The sequence below is a fragment of the Bactrocera tryoni genome, chromosome 1 (assembly GCF_016617805.1).
Source record: "Bactrocera tryoni isolate S06 chromosome 1, CSIRO_BtryS06_freeze2, whole genome shotgun sequence".
NCBI classification, from domain to species: domain Eukaryota; kingdom Metazoa; phylum Arthropoda; class Insecta; order Diptera; family Tephritidae; genus Bactrocera; species Bactrocera tryoni.
Genome location: NC_052499.1, coordinates 20,300,544 through 20,323,148, shown reverse-complemented (window position 1 = coordinate 20,323,148; position 22,605 = coordinate 20,300,544). Strand labels below are relative to the sequence as shown.

The window sequence follows — 22,605 nt, the reverse complement described above, 5'->3', positions numbered from 1 at the left end:
TTTACCAATTTTGAGGCGCTGCACCTCAATTTGAATTTATTGTTTCCAAATGGTGGCTTTCCTCTTCCCTACTTCTGGAAGCTTCTCCATCGAACAAAACGGCGCATATTTGACTTAAATCGCATTATTGTAACCAATTTTATGAACAATTGAAAATTCAATAAAAATACCGCAAGACTTTTTTGACAACCTATAATTTGAAAAGTAAAATTTTAAAAATTAAATTATGTGTCGTTATTAAAAGAAACTTTGAATTAAAAAAAGTAAAAAAAAGGCGTTATGGCATAATGTGCGACTATAAATTACAATGAGTATAAAGCTAATGGCACCTTTAATTTCATCAAACACTGTTCTCAGATCCTGAGTGTAATTTTGATCTTTTTAATTCGTTTCAAGCGGTTAACAATCTTTATTTAATCTGTATGTACATAATTATTAAATCTAAAGTTCCAGCTCTCTTAGCGCAAAGTTTAAAATGACGGACATCATTCCCGCATCTTCTAATTCTAAAATATCTTTGCGCATTTGTTCATTTCTTCTAGGTAATATCAACTAAAAAAAATAAAATATTGCCAGGATTTTTAACAAATACTTTTGCAACTTATTACCTTTTTGATATGTTCACGTTTCGCCTCATCCCGACACAATGCCAATGCCACCGCTGCCATATGAGCACGATCCAAGCAAATGCATAGCTCTGCAAATTCAACCAAATTCAACTTGTGTACAATTGGACAGCCCTGAAAAAGTTTATAAAGTGTAAGTTATATTAAGTTGATATAAAGTTTAACTCACCTGTAAGCGGAAGAGAGCCTTTTGCAATACTTCCTCCTGTGCAATTGAACGTGTTTGATTGGCAGTTTTGAATGGTTGCCACAGCACGCATTCCCATGCAACTATTAAGCCCTCTATGTCTAGGATTTTATTTTCGCACGACAATATATCCAATAAAGCATTCAATTCACGCACCATATTGAACATGGCCATACGTTTCAATATGCCGTTCCAGATTTTCGAGTGTGATATATCAAAGCCCAAACAAATGTTTGCTAATATTTCGAGTGTGTGCGGATTTTGAGCATTTTGTTTCCAAATCGTTTTTAATAGATCGACTTTATTGCAATTTGTAAATTTTTCCAAACTTAAATTATAACCTAACTGCCTTAACTCATGCACACACTTAATGGTAATATATTGCTTCTGGCTAAGTACGTTTTTGAAGGATTTACTGCCATCGTTTAATTTCGAGAAACATTCGTACATTTGCAACTGTTTGCTGGTGCTTACACCGCTGAAATTATTTCAAAACCATGCATGTACTTTTAAACGTTTTTTTTTGTATGTGCATGCATTACAACCTACCCATCATCCGGGAAAATGTGGGCTACAAAGAAGTCTACGGCCTCTTTCTGCGGCCAACTGTTGAGTATGTAATTTGATCTGCATTATCAAAATGAAATGATAAAAATTTCGACTGCCAATAATTCTATACAATACCATCACAACCTTATCACATTTTCCGCTGCATTGCACGCATTCGCATCGTTAACATCGTCTGTACCCTGTTCTTCGAACAATGTTTCTTCCAATACATTTTCAGTACTCGAGCGTCCTGTGAAAGATAACCACTTCTGCAGCAATTGTAACTGCATCGCCGCCAAATCTAAATTATGCAATTCAGCTATTTCCTTCGCCACTTGATTAATATCCAACTTGCTCGTTTTCAATATCAGCTCATGGTGATAAAGATTATAAATAAGTTCTGTTGGATTCTCAACTAGACGCAGTAGTTTCTCTTCCGTAAGACCGTAAATATAAAGTAAATGCTGTGTTTTAAGTATGGGATATTTTCGCTTGATTTTCATCAGTCGATCTTGATAATTTTCATTGGTTATAAATTCGCTATGCTCCATCGCATACTTGTAGCATTCATACGAAGCTTCTACTTGATCCGCGCCATCTGGTGCATAGTTCGCAACAAAATAGAGTATCATAAATGTTTTGGATGGATTGGTGACATGCTTAACGAGTCGGAGTATCTATAGATTATAGATTTATACAAATCGTGTAGTAATTAGAATTAGCATTCGATCAGTGAATTTTCAAACTTACCGATTGCAGAAATGCATTATTTGTAGGCTGCAAATGCCATATTTCGGACTCATTTTTAGCTTTATACTCGCCAATTGAGTTTTTCACCGCCGACATGCAGAAGTAATCGCGAATTTTGGCCACATCACTTGATCCTTTGAGCATTGTGTGCATTTGCATGAGCGGAAACCAGCTTTCACAATTTTCTACACTCAATTCGTTGTCTAGAAAAATAATAATATATAAATAAAAAAAAAAATGAAGTAATAAAAAAACGTAAATAAATAAAAGAAAGTAAATAAATAAATTAATGAAATAAAAATAAACAAATAAAAGAAAGTAAAAAATTAAATAATTAAAAAGTTAAAAATGAAATAAATAAGATAAAAAAATATGGAATACAAAAAATTAAATAAATAAAAAGTAAAGAAAAAATATAAATAAATAAAAAAATGTATTAAAAAATATATAGTATAAAAATTATTAAAAAAATTAACATAAAAATATTAAAAAAAATTAATATATAAAAAAATAAATAAAAAAGAAAAAAATATATATAGAAAAAAATTAAATAAAAATTTATTTAAAAAATATAATAAAAAAAAACATTGAAAAAATGAATTAAATAAAAAAAATAAAATAAAAAATAAAATGAAAAACACATAACACATTAAATTCAGTTGTACTGAAGCTAGAATACCCTTTACAAATAAAAAAGTTTTCTTTACAAGAATGTGATTTCTAGTAAAAACTTCTTCCATACAATAATTTGATTTCGATCGTTCAATACTATATATACTAGTGGTTCGATATCGGCGGTTCTGACAAATGAATACTTTCTTTAGGAGAAAAGAACGTATAGAAAATTTCATAGCGACAGGTCAAAACCTGAGAGACTAGCTCGCGTAAATACAAACAAACGTGACTAAATCAACTCAGCTCAACATTTAGGTATACATTTCATAGGGCCTCCGTGGTTTTCTTTTTTGTGTTACAAACTTCGTGGCAAACTTAATATACCCTGTTCAGGGTGTAATTATAAAATCGCACTCACCCAAGATATCTTTTAGTGGTTGCTCAATGATCGGCTTGAATGGCAAGCGAAAACGTGCAATTTTCGGCATAACACCCATTTCACTTTGTGACTGCAGCCACATGTCGGTCTCGTATGGACCAGGCCGATTGCGGCGCCGCTTCACCATTTTATGCTTGAGAAATTGTAACATTTGCTTCCAAATTTCCATTTCTTTGGGCATTTTATCCAAAAATGACAGTATTTCAATAACATACAAATAAAGCTCGTAAAAATAAATGTTGATCTGTAGCATTGGAAGAAAAAAAAAAAAGAAAAACAAACACAAAATTCAAATAGTAATGTGATAAACCGTTAAGGAACCTATAATTATGTAATGCACCTCATTTATGAATTGCAACAACTTCGTCGTTATTAAATCGGTATTTTTTATCGCATGCAAATATGATTGACATAAATTGCGTATGTCGTTAACAGTACTTAATACAATCAGTTCCTCCTCACCGAAGGCGTCAGTCTTTACGTCATATTTAAACTCCTGGCCAGACAAAATGCTTAGTACCTGAAATAAGTTTTTATTTGAAAATGGTGATATTCGAAAATGCGCATGGCTCACCTGTGTTATAAGCAATTCTTGATAATCTAAATTGAAATCACGACTTATACGCTCCAACCACCTCACATCCAACTTCTTATTGTAAAACAATTTCAATAATTGTTGTATATTATCGGTCTCGAGGTTGAATTGACCTTTGATGCTGGGGTCTTGTTTGATGAATTCCATATAGTAGTATTGCTTTAAACGCCTGCACGCCGAATAAAAGTAAGGTTAGCTTATTTTCAATTCAACAAATTATGACGATAGTTTTCACTATACTTAATACGTATTGACTCCACTTGATTGTGGCCTTCGAGGTGCACATGGTACATTTCCGAAAGTGTGAGCAGATTTAAACGTTGCTGGTCGGTTTTCAAATCTTTGCTCAGCATATTGAGTAAAGATTCTTTATTCTCATCCGCGATGAGCATGACGAAAAGATCTATAGTGCAAATAAAAAAATAATAAAATTTAGTAAATACAAGCACACACACACAAACAGCTAGGCGCACGTTGTTACCTATAAAATTGACGTCCTTATTCAACATGATATTTCGAAAAACTCGCGACAAATGCAAGGATACGAAATCTTTACCGATTATGTTGCATTTGTGCCGCTTTTGATATTCCAAAATGAATTGCACTATTATATACCAAACATCGTGCATTTTCGCTTTGATCAATTGCTCGAGCGACGAGAAGAAATCATCCATTGCCTCATCCTTTTCAATGTCATCGCTTAGCATTGTGCGTAATTGCGCTAGCAAACTGTTAGTGGGCACAGTTTCGGCTAAGAGCAGTAAGATGCTACGTGCCACAAATTTCATTATCGAGGTCTGCTCAATGTTATCACTCTGCAGCAGTTTATTTGAAAGTATTCAATTTATTATGTTTTGTGAATGCATTTATTAATACCTACTTTTTTATGTGGTTGCCAAGGTTGTACTTCGATTTCATCGAAAACCGATACAGAGTAACGGCTTTTTGCTGGCGCTGCCGTTTTGGCATCAAATGAACCGTTTATTTGCGCTGATGAAAAGTTAAGTGTCGCATCAGCTAGTGCAATTTCGGAAGCGTCCAATGCTTTGCAAATATTCTCGTTGACCTCTTTCTCTTTGTCAACATAGAAACTGGTTAAGGCGTCAACGGGATAGCTAATGGCGGCTAGTTGCACATACTTTAACAATTCTGACAATTCAGATAGCTTGTAGTGCTCTTGCAGTGAGGCTTGGACGAGTAATTCATAGACTATTGGAAATGTGAGAACATCGGTGTCTTTTTCTACAGAGTTGCTCGTGGTAGCAGCTTCATTAAAAAAAACAAGCACAATTTTTTATATGAATTATTAAAAAATTTAATAATAAAATTTAATAATAATTATTAAAAAATTATAAAATATATTAGAAAAAAATTAATAAAAATTTTTTTGAAATGAATGTTAAAAAATAAAAAAAAATTATTCAATAATAAATAAAAAAATATGAAAAATCGAAATCAATAAGAATTATAAAAAGTAATAAAAACTAAAAAATAAAAAAATTTAAGAACATTATAAATTAAAAAAAAATTAAAATTCAAAAAAATTTAAAAATATTAAAAAAAAAAAAACTTGTTAAAAAAATATTAGAAAAATTAATAAAAGTTTTTTAAAATGAATGTTAAAAACATTAAAAAATATATTCAATAATAATTAAAAAATATGAAAAACGAAATCAATAAGAATTATAAAAAAGGTAATAAAAACTAAAAATAAAAAAATTAAGAACATTATAAATTAAAAAAATTAAAATTGAAAAAAATTAAAAATTGAAAAAAATAAAACTTGTTAAAAACAAACAATTAATAATAAATTATTTTAAAAATTTATTAAAAAAAACAATTAAAATAAAAAAACAATTAAAAAATATTAATTAAAAATAATAATAACAATTAAAAAAAATAATAAAAAAATTATTTAAAAAATGTGTTATTTTTTTAAATAAAATTAATATCAATTAATTAATCTTGCAACTGAAGAGTGTATAAAAAATAAATCAGCAATAAGCCGAAAAACTTTCCTTACTCACTTTTACAATTACGCAATGCCAAGATCTGCTGTGTTAGCAACTCCAATGCTAAACCAATAAAGTCATCCTTATTCTGCGGCGTACAGTCCACCAGTTGAAGTATGGCATAAGCTAAAGCGCTAGTGAGCGGCAGACAGTGTATACGCCGACTTATATGTAAGACACCGTAAACTCTTTCCAGTTGTAGGGCTGCACATAAATCACCTACTTCGCTAACAATGAAACGCGGCACATTTACCGTCGCCTGACTCCGATCCATTATACACTCAATGCCGCGATCGAGAAGCTGCAAACGTTGTGTTAGAGGCACCAATTCACTGATCGCGCCAACTTGTAGACGAAACTTCTGGCAGAGTACAAAACGCTGTTGTACAGCGCGCAGACGCTTCTCAAAGCTGCGACAATCGGCATGCGGCACAATCAATTGAAAGAATTCAATTAAATCCCTTTTCTTCTCTGCGTCCTCATCATCTATGGGCGCAGTGGGGTTCTCAAGCATGCTCTATAGTTGAATGCCGAAAAAGAAACAAAACAAAATGAAATATGAATAAAGTTTCGCTGATACACAACATGTTATCACACTAACCGCTAAAATATCAATGACTTCCATGCAGGCTTTGTTGTGTTTTTCAAGACTTAGTGATTTGAAAAATTCGTAGGCGCGATCAAGTTTCTTTTTGCGCACTAATTGATAACAACACATGAAATTGGCAAATGTGGCATTCTCCGGTGACGCCTGCGTAAGTACACGTATGTCATCCAACATTTCGGGGAATTCCATCTTAATGACACGTTGCACAAAAAGCTCCATATTTGACTCTATATCACTGTCCGCAGGCCAGCCATATTTTACTTTCATAATTTTTATAACTTGAAATTCATATTCAATATTTATTTTAGTAGCAATTGGGTGTGTAGAATAGCGAAATTTTATAAGAGGATTTACAACCTCCGGCCATGGCACGGGCGCGCTCTGAGTGATAAAAAAAAAGTATAAATTATAGAGTGTTTTTTCTCCAAAACCTCTCATACATACTTTCAAAACAAGTAAAGCGCACTCCATTCTATCATCCTCGTTGTGTAGGAGTTCAATGCAGGCCACCGACCGCTCAAGCCAGCTGCTCAGCGAATTACGATTGGCCACCAACAGCGTGATGTACTGACGTATTGCCTCCACAGGAGTTTTTCCTTTCTCTTGAAATATGGGATAGAGAAAATCATTAACCAGGCTTTTCAAATCATCCAAATGCACGCGTTGCAATATAAATAGTGCTGCTTCATCCACCGAGTCTTTTAAATAATTATCCAGCGTGAACATTAAATTATAGCGCTTCTTCAACACCGACAAATCCTCCAATGCATTCACCAAGTCGCGAAATTTAACAATATTGTGCTCGTGTTGCCGCCGAACGTCGCTAGGAGCGAGAGTAGGGTTAGTGAGGGTGAGAAAGATTAAGAAGTTATTGATACAACTGTTGCAAAAGAAATGTTTATAATTCGGCTTAGTTGCCTACCAGTGCATGAATTCAATTTCTTCGAATATTTTCGCCACTTTACTGGCAAATTCCAAACCAATCTCTGGCCAATGGTCCGCATATTGTAATGTACGCGTCTTTTGTATACACCATTCGGCAATGTATGGTGTCAATTTCGGATGTGTATTGCTGACGGTAGGCACAAATTGGCGCAGCCATTGCAGCACATGAAATGGTTCTGTGTGATTCGGTATAAGGCTGAGTAGTTGTCGTAGTTCCGATTCCTTTAAAAATTTCATAGCGCTGACATGTCGTTTGTAAATCAAACATGCCGATGGCATATCGGTTTTAAATAAGGCTATGATCATTTTAGCGAGATTTGCTTCATATACGAATTTCGACCATTCCGAATTGACCTCATAGGGATCCAGAATTGTGAGCGTTTCCAAACGCCGCAACTGCTCGTGTATTTCTAACCAATCCCTTTCATCATTCTACAGATGAAAAATAATTAAATAACAAAAATGTATTTCTGCAACGGTTTTACATACTTCGTCCAAATGTTTCAGAATTTCCAACAAATAACGCTCCAAAGTTCGGCGCGAAGGCATATTAATCATACGATTGTTTTTAAAAAATTCTTTGTTTTCAATATTTTTTAGCACGGCCAGCAGGTCTTTGAAATTTTGTTCTAGTAATTCAGGGTTATTCTATAAAAAAGATAAAATAAATGTAAATTGAAAAGACCTTAAAATAATTTTACAACTTTGACTACTTACATCGCCGAAGGACGTAATCGTCAGTAGTATACGTTTTGCTTTTGCCTCATAAAGCGGTTGCAGACACAGTTCAAACTGCTTGCCGAAACTCTGCAAAATTATATTCGATTTATATTTTGTTTATTGTTAATATGTTTTTTTTTATCACCTCAGCTTCATCTAAAAGCCCCTTTGAGAGAAGTTTTCTAAAACGTTCACTAGGGTGTGTTTCTGACACCAAAACCATTTCAATCTCTTTTGGTATATTATCTGCATTTACCTCCTTGCCACTGAGATAGTATAAATTAGCGGAAGATTTCGGCTGTTGCACAAGCCATGCGTGTTCTGGTACTTCCAGCTCATTGTTGCATTTAAAAGCTGATTAAAAATTATTAAATATTTTGTAAAAACATTAAAAAAAATGTTATATATAATTTATATAAATTATAAAAATATGTGTTAAATTTAATTTAAAAATAATTAAATATTTTGTAAAAATCATAAAATATTTGTTATGTAATAATTTTATTTACATGGATACTCCAAAAACTTAATACAGCGTTCATGTCTTCCCTCTGTCGACTTGACCAGCACGAGCAATTCAATGTTGTCATCATTGCATTCCATAATGACAAGTTCATCGATGAGCAGTTCGTTATCATTTTGCATTTTAGGAAAGTGTAACATTTTTGTAATGGCACAGAACTCTATTAAATGACCCGAGTTCGTTAAAAGTAAACTGAAAAGAAGACAAACATATAAATATATTTTTTCAAATATCTGCATATTACAAATACTCACATATAATTATCTAAATTGAATAAACGTTTCACACCACTAAAACTTTCAGGCAAACTAATTTTGGAAATATTACCATTGTGTCTGCAGAAAACTTCCTTATGGGTACCTGCTATATAAAGTAAAGGTTGTTCAACAGCTGTGTCGAAACTGCTTTGCGCTACCAAGAGCGTTGTCTCTAAATTTTTTAAGCCAGACTCATGGCTAATGATCCTTGTTATAGTCACTGCTTCAAAAATGCTCTGATTAAAAGTAATCGTGTCATTTTCTGTCAAAGTAATATTTGGGTTTGCTTCTAATGGGGATTCGTCGATCTCACTGAGCCTATAAAATGTAGTATAGTGTAGTTACACTATTCTTTCCAAAAAAACAAATATAAATTTACTTACTGATAAACACTTCCATTAGTACAACTTATGTAAAACTTGCCGTTCAGTTGTTGTATACCAGCGAAAGTGTGTCCCGTTAAATGTACGTCCTCTGAGGTTACGGTTAAATTAAATAGCAGCAAACCTTTCGCAAATATTCCATGTATTTCGCCATTCTGCAAACCGACCACAATTAAATATCCAGTTTTGGATATTGCTACTGCATCAATGTGAGCATCGAAACAAAGAAAACTACATTTGGCAACCAATTCGTCTTCGAGCAGTATTAAGCTTCTATCCACGGAGATGACGACCTTTTTATTTTGCAATGAGGCAATTACTTCTGGGTATTCTTTTACCTAATATCAAAAGTATAAGCAAAATATAAGTTTGTGATATAGATATTTGTTTTTTTTCACCTCCTCGGTACTTTGTATCTTAAACAGACCACGAGATGAAAACGCATTGGAAATGGTTTCATCCTCAATTTGTGATTGCTCAAAAATAGACCACATTTCGGATATTTGTAAATAAATATAGTTAAGGAAAAAATAAGTTGTTTTAAAATTTGACGACGCGCGTTTCTTTACTTTTGAACTTTTTCTATTGTGAATAGACTTTTACATGATTGAAGGCGACATCTACTGCCTATTGGAAACAATCTTCATTAGAAATTAGGCAGGAGCTCCATAACTTGCGTATGAATACCATTTCGATGCGTAATATAAATGCAATTCCTTAAGATGCATTGTCAGTTGCGCGATTGTGAGGGAGTATTTTTTTTTTTAATTTCTCGTTTTTTCAATATGTGTAAGAATATCTCAATCAAGTTGTATCTAAGTTTCTTGGGAGTAAAATGTAGAAAGTTGCGTAGATTATTATACTTGCCTTTTGAAATTTTTTTTTAACCGATTCCAAAACTTAAAAAAAACTTCGTTTTCGTAGTTAGTACCCGCCATAACTTTAAAACTACTACAACGTTTTGAAGTTTTGATACAATTTTACAATAATTCGAGTTTTTTCCTTGAAAGTGTTCTTAAAACATGAAAAATTAAAGTTTGAAAATGTCATCTTCTATGCGTATCGGTATCCAAGTTCTAATATTTCATAGATTGCGAACAGAGAACAATATAATATGGTAATTTTTGAACTTTTATAACTGTTTTTCTTGTAATTTTTCTGCTCTTTAATAAGATAAACCTTTCTAACAACTCTGGCTTGTAACAGCTGAGTATTTGGGTATTGCCATGTTTCATAAATCTACGTCATCACAAAATCTCATATGAGCAAGCCTCAGCCAATGACAAAGCGACAAGTGAGTGTCAAAAAATATTCTCATTACTTTAATTTCACCGGTTAAGCATTTATGAGCATAAAAATAAGATTTCCAAACAAAACTTTTCGTTTTTTTAATAAAACTGCTACTCAAAAAATAAAGTGGAAATTACAATTTTAAAGTGAATTAATTGTAAGTAGATTTCACATATAATTTATTTAACTTGAGATATTTGTATTCTTCGGTACTGATAAGCGAAAAAAAAATAAAAGCATCAAAAAGTAAAAAAAGCGTGTCATACACTTTTCTAGAATAGAAACGCTTACGTAGCGAAGAAACTTGTGGAAACTATCTGTTGCCCTGCAGTTGTTCAAACACATTGAATTTGTTATCTTTACAGGATTTTCGTAAACTATAGATTCTACAAAGTAGTGAGCCAATATGCGTTCCCTTTTACTGGTAATGGCTTTTGCCTTTGTACTAATTCATAGCAGCATAGCGTTGAAGGAAGACGAATGTGAAGGTAAGTTCTTTTGCGGGGGTGGTGTGCCAATTGGTCATATTCTATCTAGGCCAATTAAAATATTTTTCTGTATGTACATATGTTTTAAATTGGTATTTTCAGTTTGTGTGAAGACGGTCAAACGGTTTGCTGATACATTGAATGATGACATAAAAAAGGATCATAAAAAAATTGAAGCAGAGTTCAAAAGTTTTTGCAAAAAGCAAAAGAATAAGGAGCACAGATTTGTAAGTAAAACGATTTTATTATTTTGTGGGCGTTTACATTATAGCTTATTTTTTATAGTGTTACTATCTGGGCGGTCTGGAAGAATCAGCGACTGGCATTTTGAATGAACTCAGCAAGCCATTGAGCTGGTCTATGCCTGCCGATAAGATTTGCGAAAAACTTAAGAAGAAAGATGCTCAGATCTGTGATTTACGTTATGGTAAGTTATAATCAATGATGTCAATATGTGCAACAAAAAATGCTTATAAATTGTAGCGTTTTTCTTTTGCTTACGAATATTGTAAATTTGGCATTTAAAGATTCTAAGACTCTTATGTCTTGCACAAGAACAAACATATCGTGTGTAAAAATATAAGAAAATGTTATAAGTTAAGTAAGTGTTAAATGGCTTTAAAGTCTTTGTATAACACTACAACAACAACTGCGATCGCGACGGTGATTTAAATAATGTTTTGGTGATAGAGTCGAACATTTTTGCTTTAATTGGTGTTTAATCCGGGTCCCATCGTTGTTGGGGCGCGCCGCATTTGTTACGTCATTTAGCAGGAATAATTGTTCAAGGCAACGGTACAATTTTTGAAGAAAATATTCAGATTGGATCACTATGACGTATAGTTTGCATATATAGCATATATGTAGTTGAAGTTCATGTATGGAACCTTCTGTATTTGGAAAGTGTATCATAGTTTCGGCGCAACCGAGTGTGACGTTATTTCTTGCTTTTTAAATCACTTTGAAGAGCTTTTTAGTAAGACAAGACTCAAACGCTTATTTAATATAAAAAACGACAATAGTTGCTGATGAATAAATCTTTACGCGATTATTTCAAAATTATCTGATATTTTCAAATACAAGTACATATCAAATATGTGAAGAATAAATTTTAAACATATTTTAAAATTATTTCAAATTACTTATTCTTCATTTTACTTGCAGAAAAACAAATTGACTTGAACAATGTAGACCTGAAAAAGTTGAAGGTTCGTGACCTGAAGAAAATCCTGAACGATTGGGATGAAAGCTGCGAAGGTTGCATTGAAAAAACTGACTTTATCAAGAGAATAGAAGAGCTGAAACCGAAATATGCGCACAATGAGTTATAAAAAACAATGTCTGATTACCAATTTAATTTATATGCGAATAATTAATTCTACTCACATGAACATTTGTCATTATTTGAATGCTTTTCAATTTTTTTTAGAAGAATTTAGTACAAAAATCTATGATTTTTGCTTTATAAGAGTTGATAATGTGAAAAGAAAAATATATCTGTAGACAGTATATGAAATAAAACACAGAAACCAACTTAAGACACTTGTTTTGTTAAAAATTGTTATTTTTCTTTATTCGATACAACACATCACACAAACAGTAAACATTTTGTTGCTTAATGTACATTTCATATTACTGCGTACATATAAATATTAACATATATGTACATACATAGTTTTATATTTTGAAATTTTTGTTAATTAAAAAAAATTTGCACTAATTCCAGTAAATTCATACGATGAGCAAAGAGTGTGAAGAACAATACACAGAGTAGGCAAGTACGGTGAGTTTGGTTGGTAGATAGATAGTGAAAAATATGCGATGAATTGTAATAAAATTTTATTCTTTCATAAAATTAAAATTAAATTTATAAATAAATTATAATTAGTATGGTAAATAAATGATGAAGAGTATATAATTTCTGCCACTTGAAGTGCTGTGCATAGTGTTATTTGCCTGATTTTTCAAATTCTGCCGCATACATACATACGCTCATGGTATAAATATTTAATTTGCACAGTTTGAAAAAATGAAAAACAAGTTGCTTCACACCTTTTATTTTGCCTTAAATATTTTAATTTCGTTTAATCGTTTTCGTTGCTCGCTTAACGGCGGTATAATTGTTTGTTGTAGCGTCCCCTTTCGTTCTCCTGCAACAAAACCACGTATTCACTGTAAACAACGCACCAGCAGTAGGAGAGAATTGCTGTTAAAGAGAAATAAATAAAAATTTAAATTTTCGAAAATATTTGAATAATTAATTTTCAATAAAAAGAAAAATATACGCTAATTTCGATTGCACCGACGCCATAATGCCATTCACATAATGCAATGTTTCCATACGGCAACTTGATCTTAGACCTGATAGCTATATGCTATAGTGATTAGAGCGACTCTAGTTCTACAGTTGACTTGGAAAGTAGTCCCTGACGAATTTGGTGAAGTTATCTCGTGAAATGCAAAAGTTTTCCATACAAGAACTTGATTTTGATCGGTCAGTTGACATGGCAGCTAAACGCTTTAGTGGTTCCATCTAAGAAATTTCGTCGGAGATAATAACTTTGGCTTGGATATTGATCTATGCGAAATACAAAAGTTTTCCATACAACAACTTGATTTTTAACGGCCAGTTTGTATAGCAAATATATGCTACAGTGGGCCGATATCGGCGGTTTCGACAAATGGGCGACTTTTTGGAGAGAAAAGAACGATATCTCTCAAACAGAATGACCATTTCACTTATATACAGACAAATGGACAGAATGACGGCCATGGCTAAATCGACTCAGCTCGTCAAGCTGATATATGTATATTGTATATTTTATAGGGTCTCCAACGTTTCCTTCTGGGTGGGTAAAAATAATATAAAAAAATGTCGTACTTATATTTAAGACTCGACTGTAGTAGGAAAATTCGAAATCTATAGTATACAATTAGGCGGCACGAAGTTGAGATTGAATGAGACAGACGGCTTCCGTTGTTGCTGTTGTAACGGGTACTAATCCCCGTTAGGATGGTAAGGATTAGATAAGTTGTCATCGACGTCATCCAACAGTAGCTCCAGGACAGGGTCGGACCAAAGGGGGAAGGGTGTCAGATGGGTAGGGTTAGCAGGGCATGCAAAGAGGTGGCTAGTATTATGCGGAGACTCATTACCCGTTGGACATATGTTTGATATTTCAGGGTCTATTCTGAATAAGTAGGAGTTTAATCTGCCACAGTATCCAGAACGAAGCTGCGCAAGGCTCATTCTCGTTTCTCATCGTAGTAGTCGGAATTTACGATTTATTTACCGTAATACTCTATCATGCACCGTGCGTTCTGCAAGAACACTTTCAATATGCCTGAAGAACGCTAACCCTGACCTTTTAACAAACGGTATTACATTTAATAGTCTTCAGCAACTTGTCGGTTCGGGATAAAAAGAAAGTTTGCAGCCAGAAGCCCTATTTCAACCAATTAACCTAGATTTGATAAATAAGTGAGGATTGCACCGCGACTTACGCTCTATTATGTTCCTCCTACGTCACAACGACTCATTTAGAACCAACATATTGATAAATTCTAATATAGTGCTAGGTGGATCCGATGGCCCACTCATTCATATCATAGTAGGGGGACCAAGCGCAATGAAAGGTTCGGGTCCTACCATGTTGCTGTATGCTGAGGAGCGGGCGAGCTCATCATCCAGTTCATTCGCGGCCATACCTTTGTGACCAGACACCCAGATAAGGGTCTGATAGACTGTTCAGTCGTTCTACACACACCTGCACCAATAGCGATTTGATCTCGTATGATCCAATTAACCTAACTTTCTGTGACATGATGTGCATTCTATATTGCGCTTACCAGTTGTGAGTAGTCCGATGACCAGCCACAGTATGCCAGTCAGCATGTAGTCGTCAATGAAGAACTTCACGGCAGTATATATCACCGATATGAGTAAACCAATGGCTATCATAATGCCCAAAACAACCCATGGCATCATCAAATAGTGATTACGCTGAAAAAAACGAAGATTATGAATATTTTGTGAAAACTGTTGTACGCCCGTCACTCACCTTCACTACGCCAATAATCATGAGCAATGATATCAGTATTGTCATACATAGATTTATAATTAATATAATCTTAACGGTATTCTTTGGCAGCCAATCGAAGTCTATGGTATTGAAATCTATGCGTAATGTCAAACTGATAACGATCGTTATGATGGACAGTGTGATTGCCAGAAGACCCGATATAATGGAGCCATTTCGTAGAGATTGGCAGAAGCAGCAAGTGTTCGTCAGTGGCTTTGACATATTTGCAAGCTGTAATAAGAAGAAGAACGCAATTAAATGAGTGAAATGGGAATATAAGCAAACATATAAATTAGTATAGAAACAAGTAAGGAAGCACGAAGTTACATAGGTGTTGGAAAAAATTATATTCGACTAGCTTGGTCGATGTACATATGTATGTAATATAAAGTCAACTCTAAGTTCGAAAATCTTCATATGAGGTATATGAGGGAAGTATTAATGCAGTTCAAGCCATTTTTGACCCAGGGGTCTATTATTATCAAAGATACATTTTCCCCGAATTTCAATAGTATACCTGACAGATTGACAGATACTTGGCGTTTGGGTTTCGTAAACACCGCTTACGTGGTTATTGCCGAGTTAATAACAGCGCCCCAGTCGTTTTTCTTTTTGCTATTTGGTGCCAATTCAAGATACCAAGTGCAGCCGGGTTCTTCTCCTCTTGATCTCCCCAAGGGAGTGGAAGTCTTTCTTCGGCGCTTCCACCGGCAGGTACTGAATCGAAAACCTTCAAAGATGGTGTGTTCCGGAAAACATGACCTAGCCAGCACAGCCGCTGTCTCTTGTTTCGACTGCGGGACTCACTGTTGTTAATGCGCAAAGAAGCATAAATCTTCCTTAAAATCTTTCTCTCGAAAAATCCTAAGGCTGACTCATCAGACGATGTCATTGTCCATGTCTCCGCATCGTATAGGACGGGAATGATGAGGGATTTGTAGAGTTTGGTCTTTGTTCGGCAAGAGAGGACTTCGACTTTTCAATTGCATACTCAGTCCAAAATAACATCTCTTGGTAAGACGAATTCTGCGTTGGATTTCAAAGTTGATACTGTTTTTAATGTTAATCCTGGTTCCAAGATAGACGAATTTATCTTTTCTGGAGAGAGCAGAACTCTCTCTTATAGAAGCAATACAAGTATATTGAAGAAGTCGCACGATAAGGAGTCGCCTTGTCTGAAACCTCTTTTGCTACCGAACGGCACGGAGAGGTCTTCCCCGATCCTGAAGATGCTAATTTTCGTGCTGGTAAAAGTGGCTTTGAAAGCGACGGAGATGTGGTGTGTGTCGAACCTCTTTTCATAGGTATTTTCAAAGATTTGGCGCATGGTGAATATCTAGTTAGTTGTTGATATTCCAGGCTGTAAGCCACACTGATAAGGTCCAATCAGTTTGTTGACGGTGGGCTTTAATTTTTCACACAATACGCTCCATAGAACCTTATATGCGACGTTGAGATTGGCCTATCCCACGGTTGTTGGTGCGGATTGTGGGGTGTACCTTTTTGTGGATTGGACAAAGCACACTTAAATTCCAATTGTCGGCCATGCTTTCGTCCGACCGTATTCTACAAAGAAGCTGATGCATGCTTCTTATCAGTTCTTCGGCGACGTATTTGAATAGCTCGCCCAGCAATCCATCGGCCCCCGCCGCTTTGTTATTCGTCAGACGGGTAATTGCTATTCGAACTCCTACATGGTAGGGCGATGTAACGTTTGCTTTATCGTCATCGATTGGGGAATCGGGTTCGCTATCTCCTGATGTTATGCCCTCACTGCCATTCAGCAAGTTGGAGAAGTATTCCCTTCATAATTTTAGTATGCTTTGGACATCATTCAATAGATCACCACTGGGGGTTCTATAAAAGTCTGCTCCGGTCTTGAAATTTTCTGTTAGTCGCCGCATCTTTTCGTAGAATTTTCAATCATTACCCTGTGCGCTCGGTTTGGGATCCGCCACGTAAAAAACACTACCAATGAAACGAAGACCAACCTAAACGGCCAAGAAAGTAGATCGCTGAATATTTTGAAGTTACTCAATCAGCAAAGTTAAAATGCAAGCAAGCGGATCATTCAAAAGCAATGAATCCAATTGAAGCGAAGAGGCTTTCAAAGATTTGCCGATTCAGGAAAAATTAAATTTCCAACTAGACAAAATAATTTCCCTTGCTGCAAGACCAGTTAAAAACTGTTAGAAAAATAGCGACTGGGAAGTTTTTTCTCACAAGCCTTATAGCCCAGATCTTGCCCCATCTGATCACCATTTTTTCCGGTCGATGCAGCACACTCTCACCTGTATACGGTTCACATCAGAACGGCGTATCAAAAATTGGCTTGTTTCGTTCTTGACTGCCAAGTCAGCGCAGTTCTTTTGGAATAGAACCCACAAATTGCCAGATAGTTAGGAATATATTACAGTTTTAGATGAACAATATGTAAGTTGAATAATGCTATAGACATGTTCTTCTCTATAAGCGATACATTTTTGAAAAAAAGTAGTTATCAGACCACATCATTGTAAAGTAAAAAAGTTTCGCTAAATTCCTTAAGAAGTCACACAAATTCACCTTTAATTACGGTATTAAGTATATAGGGATGCAACTTTGAACTTAAAACAAAATATTTTCCATTTATACTTAATATCCATAGTGTACATCCACTATAACCATATTTATATAAAAGTGGAAGCAAGAATGCAAAGGTATAACAGCTTTTATAAATTTCTACATTTCTATTTACAGTTTGCAAGATCTATAAATATCCAAGGAATTACGTAAGCACAATGAAGAAATCAAAGAAACCCCTAAATGAAAAAATAGATAAAAAAAATATTTCATTTCAATTTCAAGCAGGTGAGCTTGACTTCATAAGTGAAGTGTGAGGAGTAGAGCATCGTCGTATGCATGAAGTGCGCGAAAGCTATTTCCATCAGATATTTTTTTGGTCGAATGATTCATAGATCGCACTTGATTTCGATGCAAATTAACGTGTGCTCAAGCGATGACGGAATATCCGTTGCAGGATGCAGACAAAAGCAAGTTGAAATAAATAAACAAGAATATGACAAAATGCAATAACAATTTCTACAATCATTGTACTATTCGCACATATTTTCATTATTCGCACATCATTCGTCAGCTATTAGACAACACAGGCCGAGTTATTAAGTAAATATCACCCAATTTACTGTATCCGTTCGTTGAGACCAAATAATAAATAACCATTTAATGACAAAACATCGCTTTGTTAGTTGCTCTTGAATGTACAGTTTTACTGACGGCATTCAAATTGTTGACTGCAACGTTCAAAATTCGATTAAGTCAACTTCAAATGCATGCTTTCAATTACATGTCATACGCCAGAAGCGAATTTTATTACAAAGATATCCGGAGAAGTCAGCGGCAGTACATGGTTTCGTCGAATAAGTAGCTTCTTAAAGAGAAAAGGATGTTTTCGGATCGATATCTCAAAAACTGTGAGGCTAGATCGATACAGCTTGCCACGCTGATCATTTGTTGGGTAGTCGAAAAAGTCTTTTCGTATTTCTAATCAAATTTCAACTTACTTTTTTATGTTTATACTAATAAATAAATAAACAAATATGTATGTACCATTTCAAAATATAGCGAATTTCTGCATTATTTTCACTCATTTTTGAACAGCTGTAACTTTTATTCAACTTCCCCGAACTCTCCTTGGTTTTTGGTTAAGGCGTCAGTAGGGTAATCTGGACTGTTTTTTTGACATATGTCTTTCATAGAAATTTTTATTCTACAATAGAACTTTTTTCACATAGCATGAGGTATATCGGAGAGTGTATAAACAAATACAATATTTTTCGGAATTTTTTGATGACAGCTGTCGGAGAAATGGCTGGGTAAATGGATGCATTTTTCCACGGGCGGACACGATTTCTCATAATAAATTTCTGATAAATAAAAAAGTCATTAACGTTTTTTTTTTAATTTTTCTCTATGTGTTTTTACACAAATTTTGTCATAACATTGTCAAATCTAATTAATAATTATGAATCTAGTAGGGACGATAGCCTGGCGTTTTGTGAACATTAAAAAAAAAAAAAATTAAGCAAATCGGTTGAGTAGTTCGACCGGAGCCATGTCCGCCAGTTTAAAAAAGTGTGTTTTACGAAAAACGGGTTTAAAGTTTGAGGTGTGCACTCCGAGCGCTCCGAACGTCGAGCGGTATTATTACTTTTGGACCTTTTTCGAAACCTTCCAATGGTAAAGTGGGTTTCTACATTAATTCTAAGGGTATAGGGGAACAGAAAAAGAAAAAAAAATTTTAAAAGATAACCCTACTGACCCCTTAAATGAAGCTTAAAATCTCACCTTTCCAACACTATATGGTATGAGCCAATGTGATTGGTAACACTGGAGATATACGACTGCAACGACATCCATTGACAACATACGAAAAGACTTTTTTGACTACCCAAAATTTGATCAAACGTACTAACTTTCAATTTCGTAACTATCAGAAAATACACCCGCGGCCAAGCGTGACTTACCATTAAGAAATTTCTAGCGAAAACGTGTTCTATCACTCATTGTAACGGTACTTGTTGCGGTAATGGAATTTTTCCGTTAAGTTTTAACGAAGTGATCTCTGACTTGCACAAATATAAAATATTAAAAAAAAAATAAGTTCTGTCAAAAAAGTAAAAGTAAACCAGAACTAAAAAAAATGTTAGAAAGTGTTTGGGAGGAGGAAATTTCAAGCAGTGTTTTGGAGAAACTTGTTGGGTCAATGCCTGCTCGTATCGAAGCTGTAATATCCGCTAGAGGTGGACCGACGCCATATTAGATTTCCCGTTATTCTTTTTGAATATGTTGTAATTCCATTTTCAATTGAAACAAAAATGTTGTAAAGTTATTACAAGAATTAGTAATAATGAAATCAAAGACTTGTGTGCAAATAAAAAAAAGTTGTCTCAATTTAATTTTACAAATGGGCCAGATTAAAGTCAACAGTTAACCAAATATATTCGAGCCATCGATATATTCCCCGTATTCTATTAACTCCATAAAAAAGTTACCCAAAGAACGAAAAAAATTGAAAATAGTGAAAAAATATCAAGTGGTAAGTTACGCTTGGCCGCGGGTGTATGCACAAATTCATCAAGCTGTCCTCGTAGTAATATTTTCGCGTTTGTTTGTTGATATTTATGAGAGACAATAAATTCAAACTAAACGCGCAACATGCCACTTCTAGTAGTGCCCAGAGGCGTACGAACATTTCCAAGTATTACTACTTGTATTTGCTTACGATCAGTGCTGATGCATTCCCCTGACGGTTTTTTGTTGGGTATATGTCCATACATATGTACTATATAGTAAAATACGCGAATGTCAAGCGCTTCAGCCTAAGGCAGGCTTCAGTGATGACGAACAGTGAAGACTAGCTAAACATCTGGATAAACGCTTATGTTCACAAGTTTAGTTAATTACAAAAAATTAACAAATATTAAAAAAAAAACAAGTAATTGAAAAAAAAATAAAGCATTTGCCTGTTCAAACATATTTGTACAAGGCAGTTGACTTTTCAGACGATTTGCACTCAAGTGCATGACTTTGAAAGCGATCAAGCGCTATGAGAAAGTGAAATATACATACATATACAATAATATATATATACTATATATTGAACACTTATGAACGCATGTTTATGTACTAAGCATAACAGTAAAAATTTCAGTTGAATTTTAATTTAATAAATATGCAATTTCATTATCACCAGACACCAATGGCCGAAATTTTACGATCGCTGGGTCAAATAGACCACATGACAGAATAATCTAGAGATTAATGAAAAAAAAGTAAAAATTTTTGAAGAAAAAAATTAAATATTATTTGAGTCATATGCAATCTTCGAAGGCTCTAAAAAAGTTATGTAAGGAGTTACATTGGTCTCCTCGGGTAAAAAACAGCCCAACTTTAAGAATGTTTTCTTATAAAAAAATTAAATATTTTATTAGAACTTTTTATTGTTACAAACACTATTAATTATGTATATTAAAAATGAAATTCTGAAATTTTTGGAAAAATATTTAAGCCTCGGAAAAAAGATGGCAGAATAACTTCTTACAGAGTCATCTAAAGAAAAGTACAAGTCTTGAACGAAGGAAAAAAATGAAAACTGGATCTTTGGCAGACTTTTTTACAAAAAAAGTGAAATTTTCGCGACTTTCACCGATATATGTATTTAAAAAAAAGAATAGTTTTGAGGTCCTTAGATCTGTTTAAAGAAAAGAAGAGGCAAATGAGACTAATGTGACATTGGCAGTATGATAAAATGAGACGCTGATACTACGGGTTTTTACTATTGCGAATAACATTTACTGTTTTCTGATTACTTGGGTGATTTTTAAGAACTTTTGAAGCAGGATCTGGATACTTAGCACACAAAAATATATTGAAGTGGAGTGTTTTCATCTATTCGGACGATGTGATCAAGCCAGTGTTGCCGCTGTCTCTTAATTCGCTGAACTATGTCAATGTCGCCGTATATCTCGTACAACTCATCGTTCCATCGACTTTGCTTCCTTATCACGTTTGGAGAAAGCATAACTAACGGCACGGTTGTTGAGGCCAATTATGTCAATATCAATGGAGTACGCCAGCAGCTGTACACTCTTATAGAAGCAATAAATTGAAGAAGTCACACAATAGGGAGCCCCCTTGTCTGAAACCTCGCTTGGTATCGAACGGCTCGGGGAGGTCCTTCCCGATCATGGCGGAACTTTTGGTATTGTTGAACGTCACGCCAATAAATATAAAGAAGATAATCTATCGAAGCTATGCACAGAACAATTTTGTGACCTGTACCTAGAGGGTTCGAGGGGAAACCGAATATACCCGCGGTAAGGCATGCCTGTCCTTAGAGGCGACTAAGATCCTGGCCACCAGTCCAGGGCTGTATGGAAGCTCAACTGGTCGTAGCTTCGGCTACAAGGTCAATACCAACGACTTTAACCTGGTACCACGGGGAGCAGTAGCCCCTGGAGTTCGCTCCAGTCTGCTCATTGGGTTTTGGCCCTTTGTGGAGATTCGTGGTGGCTGTGGTTAAAACCCAAATCGCGGGAAGAACTGACTTTGTTAGTCGAATGTGGAGTTGCATTGCAACCGGGTGCCGGACCCAAAGTACGGCAGAGGTTTTAGATGGGCCTCGAGCCCTACCAAGGTGGTTAGTGTGTCCATGCCACACTGCCGATTGGTACTGAAAATCGTTACCCAATTTTCAGGGCGCTGATCGACGCATTGTATTGATCCGTTGTGCTTTTAGAGCACCGTGGAATTAAGCTGTCGCCAGTAGGATCCCACGTTAAACACTCATCACATTGTTGTACCTAGAGGTTATATTGGAAATTGTGGACCTACAGTTTGTTTGTCAATCTGACAGAGCCAGGTGGTCGCCAAGAGTAGCCTGTTTTTGTTAAAAAAAAACACTCGAAATTTTTCTTGTCGAATGGGTTTCGCTGCTATAATTAGAGATTTTTAGAACTTAACTGAAAAAAAGATT

General features: G+C 34.7%; 3 protein-coding genes across 3 annotated transcripts; 1 reads left to right on the top strand and 2 right to left on the bottom strand.

Annotated features, from left to right (window-relative positions):
* Positions 1 to 353: 353 nt before the first annotated feature.
* LOC120781410 lies at positions 354 to 9,737 on the bottom strand. The gene is made up of 23 exons (XM_040113625.1): positions 9,607 to 9,737; positions 9,209 to 9,546; positions 8,823 to 9,143; positions 8,555 to 8,760; positions 8,191 to 8,399; positions 8,043 to 8,132; positions 7,815 to 7,973; positions 7,303 to 7,757; positions 6,825 to 7,203; positions 6,375 to 6,761; positions 5,789 to 6,290; positions 4,642 to 5,027; positions 4,243 to 4,576; positions 4,002 to 4,164; positions 3,741 to 3,930; positions 3,507 to 3,686; positions 3,146 to 3,410; positions 2,113 to 2,315; positions 1,507 to 2,039; positions 1,363 to 1,440; positions 796 to 1,291; positions 609 to 740; positions 354 to 552 (listed from the first exon to the last, which is right to left on the bottom strand). Exons 1-23 carry the CDS (start codon positions 9,700 to 9,702, stop codon positions 442 to 444), a joined length of 6,213 nt encoding a protein of 2,070 aa, XP_039969559.1. The 5' UTR covers positions 9,703 to 9,737; the 3' UTR covers positions 354 to 441.
* A 774-nt stretch (positions 9,738 to 10,511) lies between these two features.
* LOC120782536 (mesencephalic astrocyte-derived neurotrophic factor homolog) lies at positions 10,512 to 12,528 on the top strand. The gene is made up of 5 exons (XM_040114866.1): positions 10,512 to 10,655; positions 10,864 to 10,986; positions 11,089 to 11,213; positions 11,272 to 11,413; positions 12,151 to 12,528. Exons 2-5 carry the CDS (start codon positions 10,905 to 10,907, stop codon positions 12,315 to 12,317), a joined length of 516 nt encoding a protein of 171 aa, XP_039970800.1. The 5' UTR covers positions 10,512 to 10,655; positions 10,864 to 10,904; the 3' UTR covers positions 12,318 to 12,528.
* A 1-nt stretch (position 12,529) lies between these two features.
* LOC120782537 lies at positions 12,530 to 15,299 on the bottom strand. Its single transcript, XM_040114867.1, has 3 exons — positions 15,048 to 15,299; positions 14,836 to 14,989; positions 12,530 to 13,192 (listed from the first exon to the last, which is right to left on the bottom strand). The coding sequence occupies exons 1-3, from the start codon at positions 15,288 to 15,290 to the stop codon at positions 13,092 to 13,094; spliced, it is 498 nt and encodes a 165-aa protein (XP_039970801.1). The 5' UTR covers positions 15,291 to 15,299; the 3' UTR covers positions 12,530 to 13,091.
* Positions 15,300 to 22,605: the final 7,306 nt, after the last annotated feature.

Coding starts and splice junctions, on each gene's coding strand:
- LOC120782537 (XM_040114867.1), bottom strand. CDS start 15,290: ATGTCAAAGCCACTGACGAACACTTGCTGCTTCTGCCAATCTCTACGA. Junction 14,990..15,047: donor TGATTATTGGCGTAGTGAAG/GTGAGTGACGGG, acceptor CGTTTTTTTCAG/CGTAATCACTATTTGATGAT. Junction 13,193..14,835: donor CATCGGACTACTCACAACTG/GTAAGCGCAATA, acceptor TCTCTTTAACAG/CAATTCTCTCCTACTGCTGG.
- LOC120781410 (XM_040113625.1), bottom strand. CDS start 9,702: ATGTGGTCTATTTTTGAGCAATCACAAATTGAGGATGAAACCATTTCC. Junction 9,547..9,606: donor AGATACAAAGTACCGAGGAG/GTGAAAAAAAAC, acceptor TTTTGATATTAG/GTAAAAGAATACCCAGAAGT. Junction 3,687..3,740: donor AAGAATTGCTTATAACACAG/GTGAGCCATGCG, acceptor AACTTATTTCAG/GTACTAAGCATTTTGTCTGG.
- LOC120782536 (XM_040114866.1), top strand. CDS start 10,905: ATGCGTTCCCTTTTACTGGTAATGGCTTTTGCCTTTGTACTAATTCAT. Junction 11,214..11,271: donor AGAATAAGGAGCACAGATTT/GTAAGTAAAACG, acceptor TATTTTTTATAG/TGTTACTATCTGGGCGGTCT. Junction 11,414..12,150: donor GATCTGTGATTTACGTTATG/GTAAGTTATAAT, acceptor TTTTACTTGCAG/AAAAACAAATTGACTTGAAC.